This window comes from Sciurus carolinensis, chromosome 8 (assembly GCF_902686445.1).
Source record: "Sciurus carolinensis chromosome 8, mSciCar1.2, whole genome shotgun sequence".
Lineage (NCBI taxonomy): Eukaryota > Metazoa > Chordata > Mammalia > Rodentia > Sciuridae > Sciurus > Sciurus carolinensis.
Window position 1 is genome coordinate 46601743 of NC_062220.1, and position 22751 is coordinate 46624493.

General features: G+C 38.1%; 1 protein-coding gene across 4 annotated transcripts in view; it reads right to left on the reverse strand.

The window, feature by feature from the left end:
* The window catches only part of Dync1i1 (dynein cytoplasmic 1 intermediate chain 1), a 295555-nt gene that overhangs the window by 13285 nt on the left and 259519 nt on the right, over nucleotides 1–22751 (reverse strand). For all 4 annotated transcript variants that reach the window (XM_047561955.1, XM_047561952.1, XM_047561956.1 and 1 more), the window contains 2 exons: nucleotides 9062–9202; nucleotides 4898–5023 (listed from right to left, as the gene is read on the reverse strand). In XM_047561955.1, coding sequence (XP_047417911.1) covers nucleotides 4898–5023; nucleotides 9062–9202 — 267 coding nt within the window. The remainder of the gene's footprint in view (nucleotides 1–4897; nucleotides 5024–9061; nucleotides 9203–22751) is intronic.

Sequence of the window (22751 nt, forward strand, 5' to 3'; positions counted from 1 at the left end):
TTTTTATTTTTAATTCTTTAAAATGTGTGTATTCACACATCAAAAAGTCCAACGATGATTATCAGCTCTTTATGTGTTCTAATACGCCCAATATTTTCCGGTTACATTTAATCTATGACTTGCTATCTTACCCATATTTCATTAATTGAATGGGACCCTACCATACCCAAACTTGTGGCATCCCATAGTTTAGGGATTTCTCAAAATTTAATCAAGGGCTAGGCTCATTTTTAAAATTTTAGATCTCAGAAAATTTAAATAGTACATGCAACCACTGTTCATTTAAGTAGCTTTTCAAAGCACAAATAGAATAAAAACTACAACCAAATAATAAAAAGGGGTCTCTTCTGTCTTTTGTTGGATTTGCATAACTTCCATTTTTGCTAATGGGAGTTAAGCACCTGTTCTGCAAAGAAAATAGACCCCTATCTGTGAAAATAAATGTGTACAGTATATTTTCCAGATACAATGCTGAAATCAAACAACCCAAAATGTGTGCTGTATAAACACTGCATCACGTGGCCTACCTGAAAACACGGCTGTTTTATATTTTACTTCCTGATTCATTACTAATGCTTTTGACATTTAAATGTAACAAAAAAAAAAAAAAAGGTAGGTGGGTGGGGGATGGACAAATTCAATCTGGTGATTTCAGTGAGCTCATATACAATCCTCTGTTTACCTCCTCAGAAGTTCATAATAAATTGCATCAGTAAATCTGGATTCAAGCCACTGTTCTCTGCCATCATCTTGGAAGTCATGGAGGATAATTGTACATAATAGAGAAGAACATGATCATGGGGGCGCTGTGCTGGGACTCCCTGCAGCAGCTGTAGCCTCAGCTGGGACAGGAGATGAGGCAGACGGTTGTTAGCGACTGGTGACACCAGGGCACCTCTCTGCAGTGCCCTTCTCGTTGAGTGCCAGGTCTCACAGGATGGCAAGTCTACCCGTACTTGAATGGAAATGTCTCCACTGGTAGTCACAGGAGTCTTTCTTATCAGGGAGCTCTTGATAATTGTGTGGACAGAGAACCGTCATCTCCCCCTTCCACTGATGAAGTAGGCATCATAGAGATCTTACCCAAAATTATATTATACTTTCAGTTAAAATTATAATGCGATCAAAACAGGGTTGTGGGGAGGTGGAATCAGAAAATCCAGTTTGGCTTCGGCTCTATCTTTATGCACCTGATGAGGTTCTAACACAGAATCATTGCTTTCCTCATTCATATTTTAAAATAGTTTTAAGAAATAGGTATTAAGAAAATCATGCAGCATGTACTACATTTAACCACATTTCTAGAGGTTTCTCCTTCTTTCTAATGATCTAGGTCAGGGCTAACATTTCTTGTTTCTGATTTCCCTTGTGGTCAGTGTATTAAGAGAAATACTCTTGTGGACAGGATTGGCTACGTAATCTGGGAGGCCCATGCAAATGAAAACATGGAGCCCACTGTTGAAACATTTTTAATGATTGCAAGAAAATGACAACAGAGCATTAAACCAAGTTCAGTGCTCCCCTAAGTACCTGGCTCTATACAATTGCATAGGTCCCAGTCACGTGAAATGGATTCACTTATGGAATGAGAGAGCTGCTCTCCTTTCTTCCCAGCCTAGCATTGGTCTTGGTCATGTCAACAATGGGAGAAGGAATGTGAGATGTTTTCCCCAGGCAGATGTATGTTCAATATACTGAGATCCCAAGGAAAACAGATCAATAATGTGGACTCTCAAAACTACCATTTATTTTCTTACATAGATTGTACTAGAAGGCTTTAAGTATTTCATCTTGTTTTTGGAGGGTTCCACAAAGAAGGCTTTCGATTCAAAGGCCATCAAGACCCTGGCGAGGAATTCAGTTTTAATGGGAACCAGAAAACTGAATTTGAATACTGATAACCGTAACACAGCCTACCAACAATTTGGTCCTCAATGTCATATTTTTTCTCTTCCTCTATATTTTTTTCTTTTGAAATTGCTTCCTACTCAAACCCCTTCCCCATGCACCAGCCTGAGATTTGACCTCTAATTCTCAATGGGCCAGTTTCTGTGAAGGCATTCCATCTGGCTTTCCACAGCTGAGGTGATTTGGAAGGCGGTGGAAGGCAGTTTAGAGAGGGTGCCCTTTTCTTCAAAGTACAGTTGTGCTCTGTCAGTTCTAGGCTGGTGAACGATACAATAGTAATTACAGTAATGGCAGCATTTGCCCACGAAGGTATTTACCATCGCTCCGAAGTGGGCTTTGGCTAAGCCTCCACTACAGGGAAATGGTCTTTCCCTTCGGTACGTGGCACCTCCACCCGTGGGCTTCAGAGATTTAGAACAGAACACAGAGGTGAGAAGAGAAATAGAAATGCCTCTCTTCCCTTCGAAGTAAATATAAGATACTTTACAAAGTACTTAGGAAGAAAACTATAGTTAAGACAGACTGATTTTGTTAAGTCTGAGTCTGAGCTATACATTGCTTTGTGTATGATCAAACAATATAGAAAGACTCGTTCAAGTGTATAAGTCTATCTGATTTTTGGTCATTCAGAGAAGGGCTAGAAGATTGTAATATTACCTACGCTCAATAAAATAGTATATCCTTGTTTTTTCCCCCCTGGTAGTGAATTTGTAGGGATAAACAACCCTACAAATTGTTTGGCCTATTATGTGTCACACAGATTTTTCTATAGCCTGTCTAGACTCCAGACAATAGGCGAGACTGGCCTATAGTTGCAGACATTTCTACAGTCTGTAATATCACTTAGAAAAGCAAGGGCAATAATACAAAAATGAAAACCAGCCTGACCTGCTGGTATGATAGTAGAAATATGAGTATAACAGCACTTTACAATTTAGAAATGATGATAGCACCCTAGAAAGAAGTTTTAGCAGCCACATATCAGCCCAGGCAACTTTTGAAAAATCATATATCCTCCCATAATATGAGTCATATTCAAGTAATTTTGTCCATAAGCTATGAAAACACTACTGCAGAGAATTCTGCATATCTATTATGCTGTTTTCTTATTGCATAGAGGTATGTGTGTATGTTTGCACGTGTTTATGTATATCTAAATATATATGTGTATATAATATCTAAATCAACACAAAGATTTTTTTTAAAAGGACTTTAAAAAAATAAACCATATTGTTAAACTATTCTGTTTTTCAGTTCTCCAGCGATACAACAAAGAGGGATAAAACAATTAATGCTGCAAATAATCTGAAGAGAGTTGAGGGACTTTATGTATATTCAGAGGAGGTGGAAAAAAGAGTTTTTAGGTTTCATCTTCTTTCTGCCATTTTATCCTCTAAGCATGTTTCCACATTTATTTTTTCTCCCACAACTACACTTAATACAAATAAAGGAAAGAAAGAGAGAAACAAAGAGACAAAGGAAAAGAAAGAAACCTTTTTTTGTTTCTTTACATTTTCTGCTGCCCCCTTTTTTGTATTTTAGGAAATAACTCAAAATCCAGTATTTGGTTTTATTGCTGTTTAGTTTCACTTTGGTGAAGATCATGGGGAAGATGCTTTAAGTATAAAGAATACTCACTGAAGAAAATATTGCTCTAACTTTATTGGCTTCATTTCTGGCTCAAAGGGCTTTCTCTTTCCCAAAGACTTCAAAATAAGTCAGTAGTCTCCTGACCATTTGCATTGTCACCCATGGGGGCCAATACTAACAGCCTTTGACACTGTGGCATGACTCAGCTTGAGGCATCAGTAGTAGTCAAGGGGGAGGATCTAATGAAATAGAGTAAAACCAAGAGATTCATCCCAGAATAGAAAACTCCCATTTCTGAGGTCATTCAATTTCTGTCCCCAGTTAAATTTCATAAAACACTGCCCAGATTGTTTCAATATAATCCACTGTGCCATATAGCAGTATATAGTATGTCATCAAAAGTTCCACTATAGAACAAACCAGGTAAGATTGTCACATTTATAGGATGCTACTTGATGGATCCATAAAAAAATACCCTTCTCAGTGCGATCAGCTAAATGTGTCCACCAGGTATTCACAGAGTACCTTCCAGGTCTATGACATTATGCATACAAATGTGGTGTATTTTCCCTCTGGAATGAAAATGTTAGACTCAAACAATGCCAGAATAACTTTGCACAACACTCTTGTTTTGCTTGAAAGTTCAGTATTTTCTTTGTCTTTAAGGAACAATTTCTTCAATCTCATAAGAAATGAAAGTTTTTGTCAATACTTTTTCACAGAATTAAAAATAAACATAAGCTCAGGTATATTTCATTAATGACATAGCCTTAAATAAAGATGGTACTCAAGGAGATTATTATTTTTTTTCTGAGAAAAAAGGTGCAGGTTTTTTCTTTTGATATGTGTCATGATATTCAGAGTATTTTACATGCTATATGCTAAGACCTGCCACAGAGGTACACAGTTCATATAATAACTTTGAATGCCACAAAAATGATACAAAATTCTGATACCTCAGCCATCTTAATTGAGTATGCTTTCATTAAAGAGATATAGTATACATTTTAATTAAGCATACCAACTAAAACTTGACTTTTCAAAATAAACAAAAAAGTCAAAGTTTAATGATAACGTGATGAATTTGGCAAACTTTTTATTCTCATGAAATTGGTGAGGAGTTCTATGCTTCACAGGAAGCTGAGAATTCTACAGCAGTCTAAAAGGAGTCCAGATCATTAACCAAAGTGTCCTGTGCATGGAGATGGAGACCAAATTAGGCCCCAAGGAGGCCTTGCCAAACTCCCACTGAAGTCAGTGGAAATTTGCAAACGCACTTGAGAGGTTTCTTATGACCCAGAAGGTCTTGTCAATCATTTCAGCAGGTCTTTAAAGTAGACACACAAGTTAAAAAAAAAAAAAATCCCCTCAAACGAAAAACCAAACAACAAACATGTACCTCTCCCACGTCGTAGATCCAAATTCGTCCTTCTGAGTCCCCAACAGCAACTTCTTTGCCACCTTGAGCCCAACGGACTCGGTTTAGGGCGGATGCCCCCTCAATGGCCACACTTGCTGTTGGAACCTGCCCAAGGGATAGTGACAGAAAAAAGAATCTCCGAATATGAATTTAAACACATGAATTTACAATGATATGTTTAACTCCATGAATCACTACTGGCTTCGTATACATGAAGAAACATACATCCCTTGTGGAGGGGTAAAAAAGAATTCATTGTTCTTATGCTCCACTAAATAAAGGGGCAGAGAGGAGGGATGCTTTAAAAAAAGAGAAAAGCAGGGAGATCTTTTCCGCAGTGGGTAGTCAGTGACAAATGTTTTTTGAATTATGGCAGGTGTGCATCCAATATACAAACTCAGCAACTAAATGTGATACTTCATCATTGGGCCACGAGCTGTGGTGAAAACAGAGAGATTTCAGGATTTACCACGATTAAGGATCCATAAGAGGCAAAAAGGTGGGGGGTGTATAGTAGAATAAAAGTCATATTAATACGGATCTTTAGGGAAGAAATAAGCATATATATTGATACCCAATTCTTATCATGGAGGGGACAATCAGAAAATAAAAACGAAGGTAGAAGATTTTGAAGACTTCTCTTCTTTCTTTTCTTTTCTTATCCCTGGCAGTACCAAGGTGTGGGAAATGGTCCAAAACTTTGGTAATAACTTCAGGGTGATATCCTTTTAGAATATAGCCCCCTACTTGTAGAAAATGACTTGTGTCTCCTTTAATAAACTCTGGAAATCTGAAAAAACTGCTAATTGTAATAATAATCATTATTAAAGTGAAACCAAGTTGCTGAAATGAAACTTTTTTTTTTTTTTTTACAAGAAACTTAGTGTTTGAAAGAGGATTTTTAGTGAGTATATTCCTTTTCTACAGTCGGTTGTATGAACTCTTGTCTTCAAGGTTGGGAGTCCATAATTGACATGGAGATCAGATCTCCCGAGCCTTCTACAGGAATATGGAATAGGAAACGACAACATGCCATTATGAAAGAAAAGGGTAAATGCTGAATACAAAGAAAAAAACAGTGAAAAGAGGGCCACTGAGAGCATCTCCAGCCCGTCTGAGACCTGCGTCTAATAACCACGTTGCACTAGGATGGAAACGCGACATGTACTGTGACTTAGCACCTTCTGCATTCTGTTATTCAGGGAATTGAAACCATCTGTTTATATGAAATTATTGACCCAATACCTATCTTTAAAATAGCAATAAAAACTCCATCATATGTAAGAATCTATGTTTAAACTTAATCTTGAAATCAATAAAAATTCTTTGACCCGCTTAAATCATTGCATGTCAATTGTGAGCAAAAATGTAAAACAAAAGTCCCTGGCTCATTTATTTTTTAAAAATACACAATTTCTACAATAAAGCTACCTGCTGTGCAGGCTACAGTCTGAATTTTTAACCAAACCTTGCAAAGGCTGAAACAATGTGAATTTAGATGGACCATAATTCTGTCAATACACTTTATTATTAGTGTGCTGGCTGGAAAACAAATTCGTGATTCAGCTATAGAATCTTCAGAGTTCGTTTTTAATGCTATAATTTAGAAGGATCATGCAGGATTCTTACCTAATTCTATGTAATATCAGATTTTATTTGAACAATCTCAAGAAGAGGGTCAAAATGTTTAATATGAACATAGCAAAAAACTAATTACTCAAAAGTCACTGACCTTTTGAGAAATTTAAAATAATACCTAATACATTTTAAAATTTTTGTTTACTTCAAATTTAAATAACATAGCAAACTGAAATAATATCTGAAACATTTAACATATTTTCTTTTCATACATATGATAAATAGCAAAAAATAGCTATCAAAGCCTACTGCATGTGCTAAAATAATTTAACAAATGCTTAAAGGAAGTGACAGACTATATCTGTGTTCATTTAATTGGTAATGACCTTCAAAAGTTGATGAATCTATATTTAAAATGATCCATATGTTCTCCCTGTCTTACTTCTATACTTTAGTTTTGTAAATATTTTCACATGTTTTGGTGGCTCAATCATTTTACTTGCAAAGTTAAGACAGAGCATAAATTACTCAGCAGCAGAAATTAGTAATTTCTGCAATTGGAGGGTCTCTTCTTGCACAGGAGCAGGCTCCAATAACTTGGTCTCAAAGCATAATAATTTGAACAACAACCAACAGACTGCTGCACTGGGAATTCAGGTTCATTTATCCCCCCACGAATCTATGTCCTATTTGACATACATTTGAAAAATCTTATTTAACTTGCTAGAAGGCAAAAAAAGATTTGAGGGTTTTAAAAAGTGTTAAGTTCATTGCTGGATTTGAGTCAGACTCGATATATTTTTACATTATAGTGAAAGCAGAATTACATTTACCACAAAACTAAATGGTTTGTACGACCAGTAATGATTTTTTTAAATGTTTAATCATAAAACTCTTATGTGCTTGTCTCTTGATACCTACAGAAAGAGAAGGGGGAAAAATTATACTAGGTAATGTTCTCACATCATTTTCCTTTTTCCTAGAAACCAGATTAAAAAAAATAAAAAAGTTACATAGGAATTATGGAGTTTGTATCCTGTAGTTGGGCATCACTTAAACATTACCTCAACTAAGCCTGATTTCTGATATAGTGGTCTCCTAAGTCAATCTGGAAAGTGTTTGTTTTTTGGTTGCTTTAAGTGAATTTCTTCTAGCAAATAGAAGCAATATGATTTTAATCAACAGTGATGAAAGACTGGGAAACCATTACAATGTAAGGTAATAACATCTTTCTATTAAGAGTAATAATGTTATAAACATTTCAACATCCACAATGATGGGCATTTCACATGCTCCAGCCGTTTGATTATTTTCAAAGATGTTTCGTTACATAAATTTTCCTTGTCACATAGTTCTTTGAGGTAAAAGGAAAAATATTTAAATGAAAAGATTTTTATAAATAAGTTTGGCAGCAATTATATATGTACAGGGATATGTATATATACCCTTTAGATACAATGACTCAATAACAATACCTAAAGGATATTTCCCTGCCCTCTCCCACAAAAAATACTGGGGGAGTGTGCTCCTCCTTCATATCCTCCAGCTGTAGCCCTTCCTAATTAAAAAGGCTGAACTGCTTCCTGTTCAAAACACTTCAAAAGACCTTTCTCTTGTTCTCTATTTGACATATAGTTTGCAGCCCTTGTTGCTCCTACCTGCCCATTTGTATTTATGGAGAGCTCCCCTGAATCAGAAGCCAGGAAATAATGCAGAGACCATTGTAGTTTATAAAACTGAAGGGCATTTAATATTATTGTAAAAAAAAATACCCAAATATCTAAGTAGTTGGATTAGCACCTCAATAATTTTGAGAGATTGAAAAAAGGAACAGTGCATATGGCATAATTTTTAAAACATATATACAGCATGCTTTTAAAGCAATACCTTTTCACTATCAACTGCTTTTTTAAAAAAGGCATTTTTTTCACTTGTGAACTACTCTATATGTGACATGTTAAAATTCCACATCTTAAAAAAATTCCAAGTTTGATGTTCAAACATGCTAATATGTTTGAAGTTGGACACCATTGTCAGATGCTGCCTGTGACAAGGCACATTTACCTTGGTGAAAATCAAGTGGATGAAAAATTTAAACATAAAACAGTTAAAAGGACCATTTTTGGTGAATTCAAAATAGAAATTGTACAAACAGCAACTGGACAAAATAGCCCCCTTTAAAAGCCCAATCTTAAAATCAGCGTCCACAAAAACTGACTTTTCCAAGTGTTTGCCAATAAAGTTATTTCAACACTGCTCTGAAAAATCCTGTGTGTCCCTTCCCATCGGGAAAGGCGTAAACACATATAGTTTTGCTCTTTGCAAAAAAAGGGTGGTTAATGGTCCAGGATCTGCCAGTTTAGAGTCGAAATGAAATCAAAGGGACTTTTGGCCAATGCATCTGCCAATTCCCTTCAGGGTAGTCAAGAATAGGGGGCCGGCAGCCCTCCTGCAATTGGAGGGTCTGTCCAAAAAAGGCCGTTTGGAAGAAGAAGCAGAGACTGCGAATGGCCGCCGGCGCCCCCCTCCCAGCCCTCGGGCCCGGGCGCCTGCGCCGCCGCTCACCTCGGTGTCATTGTTGAGGTTCCAGAGGTCCAAGCGCCCCATCCCGTCCACGCAGGCAAAGAGCGCGGGATGCACGGGGGACCACATGACATCGTACACATAGTCTGCATTGTCTTCAAAGGAGTAGAGCGGCTTGTTGTGCTGTAAAGCAGAGAGACCGTGAAGACTTTGTGGCGCTGCTGCTGCCTCGGGCTGTCTAGGGAGCCTAATTAAAAACTTTGCACATTCACAAAGTGTCATAAAACTTCCCGAGATGAAAGTCCTCGAGAAGGTGAACCGGAGCTTTAATGTGACTAGAACTGTCCAGTGGCATAAATAAATACCGGGGGGCGGGCGGGGGGGACGCTGAAGGGGCCGGGGGCCGGGACGGGCGGAGGGAGGCGGTTTCAGACACAGTTTGTAAGAGACATTCCAGACAGGTGGACGGGGCTGCCATTAGCTCGGAATTCTTGCCGGGCAACGCTTTTCGAGTCGCTCGGAGCCTGAACCCAATAGTGGTCTGGTCGGCCGGGATCAGACCCGCGAGGAAGCTCCGGAGCCTCGGCGGTCCCCGCGCCCGAGCCCTCTGCATCGAAGGCAACGCCTGCCACCTCGTGGTCGCCGCCTGCAGCTGCACCGTCTGCGGCGGCTTCCAGACCAACTCCAGGCCAAATTCGTATTTTAACGGTTCCTTGGCGGCGGGGGATGGGGACAGATATTTTAAAAGGGGCTATATCTCTTCTAGGAGGTGAAAATTTCGCAGCCCCAAAACCTTAGTCTCTCTGTCTTGGAGTAGCTCGCCCAAATCAGGTGGACTGGGGAGGCTCATTGTAGTACCCCTAAACTTCTATGGAAAATGAGCCATATTTTCTAGATCTGTCTTTCCAAGAACCCTAAAATTGGTGTTCTGAGGAGAAATGCGTTAACATACTCCCATTGCATACAAATGCCTCCACTCCAGAGGGATACAATAAATTAAAATGGCACTCTTGATTTCCAGTGAATATTGTCACATCAAAATAGCACAGAAGTCAGAGGCAAGTTTGAAAGTACACCAGAAATAAAACGTAATTGGACTTTATGAATTATTCATTCCATCTGGCTTGTCTTATTCTAATTTCTGCATAATGGCTTTACTAATCCCTGATCAATTAATGTAAAATGAAATTTAAATGATAATGAAAGCCCCAGAGATAAAAGAAATTAAATATTCTTATATCCTCTGACAGAAATCTAAACAATGGGAGTTTTTTTTTCCCCACTGTCTTCTTCATCCAGTCAGCTGTCTGTACTCTCTTCATGGGTTCTACTGAATGCCTATACAGGCCAGAGTAACAGGCTCAAGAGAAGACAACATACAATATAACAATCGAATCCTTTCTGCATTGGAGGTTCAAAGAATGTTACCCGTAGGAAATCAATTCCATATCAGAGCAAACTCTCAAAGTGTACTATTTTGTGAACATAAAGTGTACCAAAATTTGTGTGCTGAAATTGTGCAAAAAATCATGCAAAAAAAAAATAAAAGTTCTTTAAGCATAATGCAAAAACTTTCTAAGACAGCAGTTATACATGATTTATTTTTCCATTATTTATATTGCTTTGACATTAAAAAACCACTGCTTTGAAGCAAATGAAATTTCAATACACTGAAGCAACGTAGATGTTAGATGAGTCACTGTGTGTATGTGTATGCATGTGTGTGAGAGAGAAGAGAAGAGAAGAGAAGAGAAGAGAAGAGAAGGATAGGGAGGGAAGGGGAGAGAGTGATATCTTGTTTTAATTCTAAAAGTGTCTTTTTGGGGGTGTAATTTGAAAAAGAATATATGACATTGAGATATCAAAAAGAATTAACTGGACATGAGCCTTATAGTTTTGTATTTTATAAGTCTCTTATCTAAAATATGTCTTATAAACCACCTTTGCATTGGGATTTGAAGCCAAAATTATTTGCTTATGGGTTACTTATGTAGTTTCTTTCTGTCTCTCACTTTTTTGGACAAGGTGATTCAAACTGCTCTTTCCAGAAAGTCTGAATATTCAATGGTTGCTGAAAATAGCATGATTGTACCATTTTCCCTTATTTATATATATTTTTAGAAGCAGTGTGGAGTAGCTGGTTCTTCAGTGGTCATTTGTGATTATTGAATTCTAATTCATAGTAGGAGATTATTACCACTGCAAATTCTTGATTTTATGGCCAGTCAGCCACTCTTTATTAAGGATCACAACTTATTTTTCTTAAATTCAAAGGGTGGCAAAGACTTATGCACATTTTAAAAAGAATACTTTCATTAACCCAGCCAATAGTACATTTGAGGATAGCTAGAAGTCTAGTTATGGATACACAAATGGACATACAATAAATATATGACATTTGCCACCTTTATTTTGATCAAATAAAAGATCATCAGTTTTAAACAGTCATTTTCTAAGGAGCTGATACTATTTGATGGGTTAATTACCTTAGTAAATTATCCCGTTAATCTCTAGTGTTCTTTCTTTTTTTTTCTTTTAGTAGTTTCTTTTCTGAGACATTTAGTCAAAATTGTAATGTATCCTGGAGACTTAACTTTTTATTTATTCTTGTGTGTGTGTGTGTGTGTGTGTGTGTGTATGTGTGTGTGTGTGTAGTGTTGGGGAGGTTCACTTTTTAAACATTTGGAAATAATTGCAATTGTTCATGTTGCCAAAACCCAGTTTTCTTATGTTAATAGTATTGATTGAAATGTTATTATTCTCCTGCCTTTCTCCAACTTCCTTACCGCCCTTCGCCCCCAAAATGAACCTTCTATTATAAAAGGCACTGTGCAAATAATTCTAAGCTAAAGTATGTTCCTGTTTGGGAGCAGGGAGGATGGCTTATATTTTCCAAGGTTCTGTTTAACCTTGATAAAATCACTGGCTGGGAAAGTCTTGATCAGGATTGATTGACCTCATTATCAGTGTACCAAGTGGATTCACATTGATAAACTACTAGTCCAGCATATGCATAAACAGCATTTGCATAGGCAAATGTTATTTTACAATAGTGTTATTTTGAATATTAATGTACTCTGCACAATAAAAAGAAATTTTGTAATTCTATTTTATTTGTGCTCAAAGGATATTCAGGTTAAAAATCTATCTCAAATACTTAATGTAAAAAATTTATAGTAAACATGTATATCATGAAATCCTAACATTTTTATAATAGAAGTCAAAAGCATCAGATCCTAAAGATTGGGTTTGTGAACTTGCAGAACATAAATTTCTGGTTCCACACACTTATTACGATTTCCTAGTCCATGACTAGGATTTTAGAATATTACAAGTTTTGAAAAGGTGGAGAGTATAGGCACAAATTTGATCAATGATTTCAAGGAAAAAGTCTATAATATCATTTGTATACATAAGCCACAGAAGCATCGTGATTTTAAATATTTACTCTACAAAATACTCAAGACTATTTAGTTAACTAAATATTGTTCCACTGCATGTTACTGTAGAAAACGTTTTCCAAAACGATCAGATTTCACCAGACATAACCCCCTTCACCTGGGGGTTTCCTTTGCTGATGCCACATTTAGCATCAGTGAAGTGTCAAAGAAAAAAGGAAAACCTCACCGCTCACCACCGGTTGCACGTGTGGCACTTGCCAGTGAAATAAAGCCGTGACACCCTGTGTTTCATTCAAGTCTCCAGGACGGTGCCAAAAATGCTACAGTATCTCAACACAGCCCAGCTTGATTTTAATTCTCTGACTTTGAAACAAAGAGGGGAAGCAGGCTACCAGTCACCTCCTGGACAGACGAGGGGCAGGGAAGGGTATGAGCGGTGCGGCCGACTGTGCACACATTGTCTAATTTAATCCGCATAAAATCTCTGTAAGGTAGATGGTATTTACAGAAAAGAAAATTATAGTTCAGGAAAGTTAGTAACTTTCCCAAGGCCACGGAGGTTGTTAAGCAGTGGAGTCAGATTTGGTTCTCAGGTTTTCTCTTGGCTAAGCACATCTTCTACTCACTGAACCCAAAAGATCCTTCTACATGGTCTTCAGTCCTCGCAGAAAAACCAGGATCTCTGTTACCTCTACTTTTTACTCCCCGTTTCAACTCAACCAATATTTACTAAGTACACACTATGTAACTCGGAGAAGCAGTTGAAAAAACACTGCAGTCAGAATGTTTATTTCCTGTTATTAATGATCCTGAGGATGTTACCCACATGTTTGCAGGCGTCTGTAGCACCTTGTGAGAGGAACAGAGATCTTTTTCACCTAAAAGCTAGAAATGGGATGGGAGTGGCCCTTCTGCCTGCAGAGATCAACAGCAAGTCGAGCCTTGGAGAGTAGAAAAAAATGAGCTAGAAGGCAAAGACCTGTCCCCAGTTCACTGAATATCTGGGTGACTTTGGGTGAGGGGCTACAATTTACATTCTCTGAAAGATGCAGTTCACAAAGGCTGCATCAGACCCAAAGGTAATGGGAAACTATAGAAAAACTATAACTCTTAGGAAACTTCACTAAAAAATCCTTGGATCCTGGCTTTCATAGCAAAGTTGGAGTTATTAACCCCATTAGCCTTGTGATTCTGTGATTGTTATATTATGTTCTTTATCACTCTGCAGCAAAGAGAGAATGGAATTAAGTATGTGAAAGATTTTTTTCCCCCTAAAATGCCCTTCAAAGGCACCGATTATAATTAAATCTATCTTCCTTGATGTTTTTTGGAATTCATATTATGATTCCACTAAACATATAGCAACTTCAGTGACTTTTAATTTTGTATTTCATTAAAATAATAATATGGAAGTGTATCAGTGTATGACATTATGAAAAATTTGGAATTATGAACACAGGAACAGACCTTCTCTCCCTCGATCAAATGGAGAAGGAATAAGGCATGCTAAATTTACTTTAGGCAGGTAGTGAAATCTGTTTAAAAAATGAAACTTTAAAACATCTATTAATGTTTGACAATAAAGGCTTGGTCTTGAGACTTGAGCTTTGATTTTATGAGTATACTTGTGAAAATGAAGAGACCTACATATTTTCCCAGTCAGTTAACTCTAAAATGATTTCTGAAGAGGCGACTCTATTTCTGACGTCGGATATGTGCCAAAGTCACATCTAGAGAACATAATAGTTATTTTCCTCCATGTTACTTATTTTCCTCTTCTCAGGCACCTTCAGGCATCCCTTTGGACATAGTATTTGGGAGGCTGGTGAATAGGAAGATTTATGTTAAAATATTTTCTAATACCCTCAAACATGTGGTTCTTGAGATTGCATTTGTTTCTAAATGCTTTCAAAGCAGACTTAGTGGAAATATTTATCTAAATCATGAACATTTTTTTTGGGAGGGGAGAAGGAATAGTATGGTAGAGGGTACCGTGTAGATAGGTGGGGACAGAGAAGAAAACTAAAAAGTTTAAATTTGATTTCTGAACTTTAAGGAAAACCAATGGAATCTTACCTTGAAAACTATATCCTGTTGGGGAAAAAAGATGACCAAAACAATAAACAATGAGTAATATGAAAATGCCCCTCAGAAATTGTCATGTGGGTTCCTGTGAAGTAATTAAAATAAACAGCCAGCCAGTTCTTCCAGGAAACATTAAAATGTGAGACCACAATATCACTTTAAAAAAAAACCACCAAAGGACCCCAAAACTTCAGGCTCACACAAAAATGGATGCCTCTACCATAAAAAGAAAGTGGTTAAACAAACAAGTCAACCCAAACTCACAAACCAAACCAAAAAACCAACTCTCTTGACCCAAGAGAGAGAGGTGTTGCAAATTTGGTACTATCACTGGAAAACTTGATGTGCAACTTAATTTGAGATTCTTCTAATGCACCAAGTCGCCTATATTTATCTTAAATTCAGTTGATTATTATTCAAACAATACATATGATACTTACATGATTTCTATCACAGTCACAGTTTCCAAAATCAGACATCTGCTCTTTGGTCAGTCTATTCTCAACAGTATTGGAAGAGTGGGTCTATTTGTTCATGTATATTAACAGAAAGTCTGTGAGGACTTTACTTTGAATTAGTTAATTTAAAACAATTGGAAAGAAGGTTATGGAAATCTAGGAATTTGGCATTTCTCTCTCTCTAAATGTGGAAGTTTTACTGAATAAGACCTGAAGCCACATGAAAGGTATTCTTTGTTATACTGCCTTCCTCTACAGCTTATTTGCATGGAAGAATCCTCCTAATCCAGGAGGCGCCTCCAATAAAGAGGCTAATTATCCATATAAAAGAATGTATACATATTCACAGGTTTTGACTAGTATTTGAGTGTTTAAAGCCATGGAAAAAGCTACAAGCTTTGCTTAATTCATAAAAGGAATATTTCCCATTCTGGCATGCATTTTTATGAATATTAGCTCCACCTAAAGGTTCTCCTTTAAAACTGGCATTTTAAGAGCCAGTGGGGAATGTGCTTTCCAACTGCCTCTTGCCTTCATCTCAACCACTGGGGTTTTTTTTTTTTTTTTTTTTTCTCTATTCGGCCTCCTTGCTTGTTTGAGTTGAGGCAGGGCAGAGAACTGGTCCTTATGTTTCCCAGACCTAGGTCAGCTGTGTTGGCTGCATCCTGCAATTGAGAGGGCTGTCCTCTTAACTGATGATCTCTTTCTGGATTGCTGTTCTCTCTTGGAAAGATCACAGGCAATAGAAAGAGGCAAGCAAATTCAAAAGGACCCCTCCTGGGTTACTTCTACCCCAATTCTGTTCCTACGGTGGCTGTATGGTTTCATATCCAACATCCTATCAGTTAGACAAAGAACACCCCAAACATCCACAATGGTCAGACAAATAAAGACTACTCGGAGGCTGGAAGGAAGAGGTGGATGTTGGTAGTAAGGAAAAGGGGCTGTGGAGAGGTGGGAATGGACTGGACCTAGATAAGCAGCTAGACATGTAATAGTTGTATCCAGGGCATGAAGCCTTGAATATTTTAGAAAGGCTAGCAAGGAGTATTTGCAGGTCCAAGTTTTGTTTGCTTTTTACTTATTTAATATCAGATTTTACAACTGCATTTTACTAGTGGGTAGGTAAAATAGCCAAACATTACCACTTAAATATTTTAAAATATTTAAACTGCCAATTCTTAAATTTTTCTCTTCCTCCTCCTCCTCCTTTCCCTCCTCTTCCTCTTCCTCCTCCTTCTCCTCCTCCTCCTTCTGTTTCTGACAGGCTGTCCTCAAACTTGAGATCTCCTGACTGGATTTTTAAGTGCATGCCACCATGCCCAGATAATCTTTAAATTACTAAACTAAAATCTTCACTCTAGCATTTGTGTTTACAAACTCACAGACTGAAATAAAATGTTAAAACTGTACATACAATTCTTAAAGAAAATTTTAAAATATCAAATTACAAATCCAGATCCATAGATTACACTTTTATTCCCCCTTCATACTTATTTCTAAAATACCATTAGCCCAGAGCTAATCTGACATTAATAATCTCACTATCAAGTAAATATAAAATTGAGACAAATTGTGTGTGTGTGTGCATGCACACACATGAAGTCAAGGCAAATTTTTGGTAGCTTGGCATTCTTGTGTTTTCTGGTGTTAAATGCAACATCTTTTATACTATGTCTAATATTAGTACAGCTAATACTGTATTTTAATGGTGGTGAGAACCAGCATGGAGAACGCCAAATAGCAGGAGTTAGAATATTGTATTCAAATGCAGAGTATTAGCTGATAGGCTTTCTGCTTTGCAACAGATTTGCTTACCTTGTTCTGTTTAACTTAAGCTAAATCAAATTTAATTTCTATTCAAGAAGTAAACATGAGCTAAATAGGGGGTGAGGTGACTTACAGCATTAGATGTGGCCACTGGAAAGTAGTGCTCTAGAATCATTTTGTGTCCTAGACAATTTGCAGAATTAAATGGTCACAGAAGGCTGGACAAGATGGATCTACGTTGGTTTAATCCAGAGCTACTTTGGGGTAAAGATGAATTTTACTTTATCTTCCAACACAAGGCATAAAATACAGGTTACAGCAGGGAAGAAGGAGGGTGGGGTTATTTTTAAATCTCATAATTAGATAGATAGTGAGCTTGTTGCACTCATTCCTTCTCATATATTCTCTCTCTCTCTCTCTCTCTCTCTCTCTCTCTCTCTTTCTCTGTCCTTCTCTCCCTTCATCCCTCCCTCCCTTCCTCCATTCCCTCCCTCCACTATTGCTTAAAATTAGAACCCTGGGGAAAGCAACTCTGTAGTATATCATTAAAATACAAAGGCAAACATTTTCATGCAGGTTAAAAGAGCAAAGAAAGGATTCACCAAGTCCTTACTTCTTGCACAATGGGAAAGCCCAATCAGCTGGGTGAATTCTGAGTCTCCAAAGTATTTGTACTTATATGAATTATTCACACACCTGCATAAATATTGAACAGCTATAGGTGTGTGTTGGTGGGTGAATATTTAAGAGGGGCAATGGGTGGAGGTGGAGGTAAAAGGACATAAGTATGAACACAGGCCACGTCTGGAGGTGACTCAATGATTACATTCTTGTGTTTTCTTTCAAAGTTAAAGTATTCTCCCTGGGTGAGTTTAAAAAAGAAATAATAATAAAAAGAAAAAGGTTGGTGGGCAGGAAGAATTTGATGGCTAGGACAGGTAGTTTTATTGAAAGCCAAGTTTAATGTTTTCCATCTTATGTTAGAAAGGGAAGAGAGAGGGCATAAATATGGGGATAAGGAGTAAAAGGTAGACCAAACCGCCACTTGAATATTGTGTGTGTGTCAGAGGGGCAGCCAGCAGGGCTTTGGGATTATGGGGAGAGTACTCTCTGCTATCTAGTTAAGTGTTGCTGGTGGTAACTATTGATTTTGTTAATCTTCTTCCCTGTCTTAAGTATTATGCTTAGACACTGTAATAGCTAAAACTTTAACTTTTGGTTTGTATTGTGTTTTTCTGCTGATATATTAAATATTTAGTGAAATGCTAGCAGAAATGGGTATGATAAGGGCCCTTTATTAGAATCATGTCTGTTTAAGTGATGGTTCCACCTCAGTTTAAGATAACCTAACTTTCCTTAACAAAGCACATATTTCAGGTAGGATACCCAAGAGCATTAATCCATCAACAGTGATTTGTTAAGGAACTAACACTTGCTTTCTACTTTGGGCAATTGATAGGGATACAAGATCTGACTCTGTTCTCAAGCACTCCAGGTAAGAAAATGAGAATTTTGAAATAATAAGAGAAGAAAATTGCTTATTTGGAATCTACTTTCTCACTTTGTTCCAAAAGGATTTATAGCACCTTCCAAGTTACATGTAGTGCAAAATTACAACAGAGAGTGCTAAAGAAGACAGGTAGACCAGATAGCTATTCCCAGGATCCTGAGATAAGCTGCTTATTACAATTTGGTTCTAAAGAAGCTCCGAATTTCCTGATAACTAAGACAAAAAGGAAAACGCACCACATTACAAGGAGGGGCAAAGATTTCGCTGCCTGAAGGAAGAAAGAATATAAATTCCTCCTCAAAGACACATTCCTGGGAAAACTCAGAGAGGAATTTACCTTGTCTATGAACCCCTGAAAAGTAAACTGGCTCTGTCTTGTTTATATCAAAGAAAGAGAACAAGTGTGTAGCCAGGTGCTAAATTCTGTGGTACAGCTGTTAGGTGCCAGAGAATTCAAAGATTGGAGGAGGTGGTGGCATGCTGGTGGTTACCATGGTCTGATGTGGTCAAAGAAGGTATTACTAGGACAGGTGAGGAGATCTGCCTTGAAAGATGCAGAGACTTTGATAGATGGAAATGAAGACAATGAAGAAGAGGAATGCAAAACATGCAAACACTTGCTAGGTACCTCAGCATGAGAGATGGGGACAGCCTCAGGAGATTTGTCCTAAGGGATAAAATAATAATAATTCAAAAATAGTAGTAGGGGAATGTTAAGAAAGATCTTTAGTATATTAAGACTTTTTGATGCATAAGCTACTAATTTACTAAATACTCACAGGTAAATGTGCTGCGTGCTAAAAAGATTCAGAGATGTTTATAATTTTCATGAGGGTGTTTTCAGATTTTCTCATGTGGACAAGTGAATGATGAATAACATTAATTGAGTGGAAAATAGAAGAAATAGAGTAGGGAGTAAGATCTGATTTGTATTTTAAACATAGTGTATTTAAATCTCCATAAGTGACACTCAGGTTAAGCTGACAATAGAAATTCAGGTCTGGAATTGAAAGAAAGGTCAGGCTTGAAGTTCATGCTACAGAAACATTTATAGGAAGTGTTGAGGGAGAGGAAAGTGTCAGGAAGAAGAAAAAGAAGGCTAGTAGTGGAAATTTGGAAACATTGAGAAATGGACCAAGAGAGTGAATGGGAAAGAACCAACGGAGATACCTAGATAAACCAGGCGAACACAACCTGAGATGGAGAAAGCTGCAAGAAGGAGTAGTGGTCAGGATTATATAAGATGAGGGCAGAAATGAAGACCTTGCATTTATCAATTTGGGGTTCATGATGATCTTCGAGAGAGAAGTGTTGAAAGAATAATAGGATTGATTGAGAAGTTGGAAAGTGTGGCAGTGACTGGCGTGGATGCCCATTGGTTCCTCAGTGGTTTAGCAAGCTAACCTGAGTGTCAGGACATGCCTGTGATACTTGAGGCCAAACCATCACATCACCAACCACTGATCTCTAAGAGGGTCCTGAATGTAAGCTCTTCTTTTTTTTTTTCCTCTCCCTTAAGCCAGCCCCTCTCTGTTCAGATGTAACAACCTTGATCTTTTGAACCATTTCTTATATGGATTCATATCTCAAGTGCTTAACACACAGCCTGGCAAACAGAAGGCAGACAGATGTATTCAAAGTCACTGATAAATCAGGAGGCCTCTGCATCCAGTTCCATTTCTGCCTGACACCTCTGAATAGACCCTTGCACCTTCCTCTGATTCTCTGGCCTTACAATTCATTCTTAGACTCTCCAGGGCTGGACTTTCCCTGATGAATTTTTGATTCAGTTTCCTCCTCAGGTCACTGCAAGCTACTTTGGTACATTTACTGTACTTCCCGCTTTACATCTATGAGTCCTTTAAGGTTTGCTGCACCACCTACTGGCACCTTGATACCTAGATTCTGATGAAGATCATAGTTGCTGTACAATAATGGTGAAGATTTCAATATATTTATACACTCTGGGGAAGAAACCAGAATCAGAGGACTTTTACTTTTGCTTTTCTTGGTTTTATTATAGTTGAGCACAAAAAGGTGGGTTCATATGGACATAATCATACATGTATGGAGTTTCATTTACTCCATTCCAGTCCCCAGTAACCTCCCTTTCCTTTCCCCAATCCCTTCCCCTATTTTCTTTTTCTACTGGTCTACCTTCCACCAATTTATATATTTTTAATTTTTACTATACATATATACATAAAGATGAAATTCACTGTGGTATATTTATATATGCACACAGTGTAATTTTTGTCAAATTTATTTTGCATTTCAGAAAACTGTTATTGACCAGAAAAGTTATATTAAAAATAGTAATAAAAAAAGATAGCTGCCCATGAATTGGACAATAGGAAATCAAGGCAGGAAATTTCTTTGTACCACAGGAACAAAACAATAGTAATTAAATGTCTGATAAATTTTATCTCATTAAAAACTGAACTTTCCTTCAACTTAAACTACCAGTATCTACCTGAAAAGTCTTTGTAACACGTACCTTTAACAAGTGTGTGTGTGTGTGTGTGTGTGTGTGTGTGTGTATGAGACAGAGAGAGAGAGAGAGAAAGTGATAACATAGCTATCCAAGAATATTCTCATGTGTTTATTTGCCGAAGGAAGAACAATGATACCAGGAAACAGGAGAACCGTGCATCAACTCCAAAGAAGCTTGCACCCAAACCAGCTCCTCACTCCAGCTAGACACCCTGCCCCAGTTAGTATGGGGACCATGTTGACATGGTGTTTAAGTTGAGCATCAGCAGCATCATCTCTCACATCAACCACAGCGCATCCACTGTACTTCCCCTCAATATCTGTGGGTCCTTCAAGGTTTGCTGCACCTGGGAGTAAGCCTTGGAGACACTGGAGCATTTCGGGTGCTAGGATTTGGGGTGACGGTTATAAAAGATTTCATGGGAAGGTCATGTCTACAAGCAAAGATCAACTGAGATAATGAAGACTTAGCTCTTCTTATGGACAGAATTGTGTCCCTGCAAAATCCGTACATTGAAGTCCTTTGCCTAGCACTTTATATGCAACTAGTGTGTTTGGAGATGAGACCTTTAGAAATGTAATGAAGTTTAAATGAAGTCCTATGGGTGGGCTGTCTTCCAGTGTGACTAGTGTCCTTATGAGAAGAGATCACACAGAGGCTTCGCATTGGAAGACACAAGGAAAAGATAACCATTTTCAAGCCTAGGAGAAAGACCTCAGAAGAAAACCAGCTCTGCCAACACCTTGACCTCAGACTTCCAGTCTCCAGAACTGTGAGACAATAAATCTTTGCTGTTTAAATCACTCCCTCAGTAGAACTTGGTTCAAACTAACACAACTCTTAAAGGAGAAAAGTAGGAGATTCTTTTTTTCTGTTGGCCTCTGAGATATACCCACATGTTTATGGACAGATGCTCACCCTCCCTCCCTCCCTCCCTCCTTTCCTTCCTTCCTTCTCTCTCCTCTCCTTCTCTGTTCTCCTCTTCTCTCTCTCCTCTCCTCTTCTCTCTCTCCTCTCCTCTTCTCTTGGTACCAGGGATTGAATTCAGGGGCACTCAACCACTGAGCCACATTCTCAACCCTATTTTTGTATTTTATTTAGAGATAAGGTCTCACTGAGTTGCTTAGCACCCCGCTTTTGCTGAGGCTGGCTTTGAACTCACCATCCTCCTGCCTCAGCCTCCTGAGTTGCTGGGATTCAAATGCTGTTTCTTGGGGCTGGGGATGTAGCTCAGTTGGTAGAGTGCTTGCTTCACATGCACAAGGCCCTGGGTTCAATCCCCAGCACCAAAAAACAAAAAACCAAACAAATGTTGTTTCTTAAATAGCTACTTCTCTCCTTTCTGAACATACCTCATCTGCCATTAGTGATGGCACCTCTACCACTAGCTCTGTTGTGCCTTCCTTCAAAAGGGATCGGTTACCTTCATTGAATAAAAACACATGCTCTTTTCTGGAGATGGCAGAGCCTTTTATGCAACTAAGCTTTAAATAATACCCATAGTCCCAAGAGAAAATCTTGCCACAAGTGGGACAAGGAAGAATGGAGAGCAGAACACTTTGTGGTAGCTGATGCTATCGCAATACAAGTAGGTTGAACTAGCCCAGGGTTCCAGCTAACCTTGAACCAGAACTGACGATTCTGTTCGTCCGTCACGCTTGCTTGGCAGTAGACTTATTTCATCCTGAAACGGAAGTTTTCTGTACTTGCATTTAGAGTTTATTTTGGTTTAATTTAGTTACCCTCTGCTACTCAGTCTTAAGTTCTCTTTCTTTTAGAAAAGGATATCAGAGGGTGAAGGGGGCTTAGGAGAGAGGGTGGGAAAAGGCAAGCAAACAGGCAGGGTTGGGGAGGCAGAACTGGCACAAGTCCCAAAACTGACACCCTCTCCTTGGAGTGCATGTGGGTTAACTTCCAAACTCAGGAGCAGCCCCCTGCCGAGCTCCTTATCAGCCGCCTTAGAGGCTAATTACTGCTGAATAGGTTCCTGAAGTTGGAAAAATTTCAAAGAATT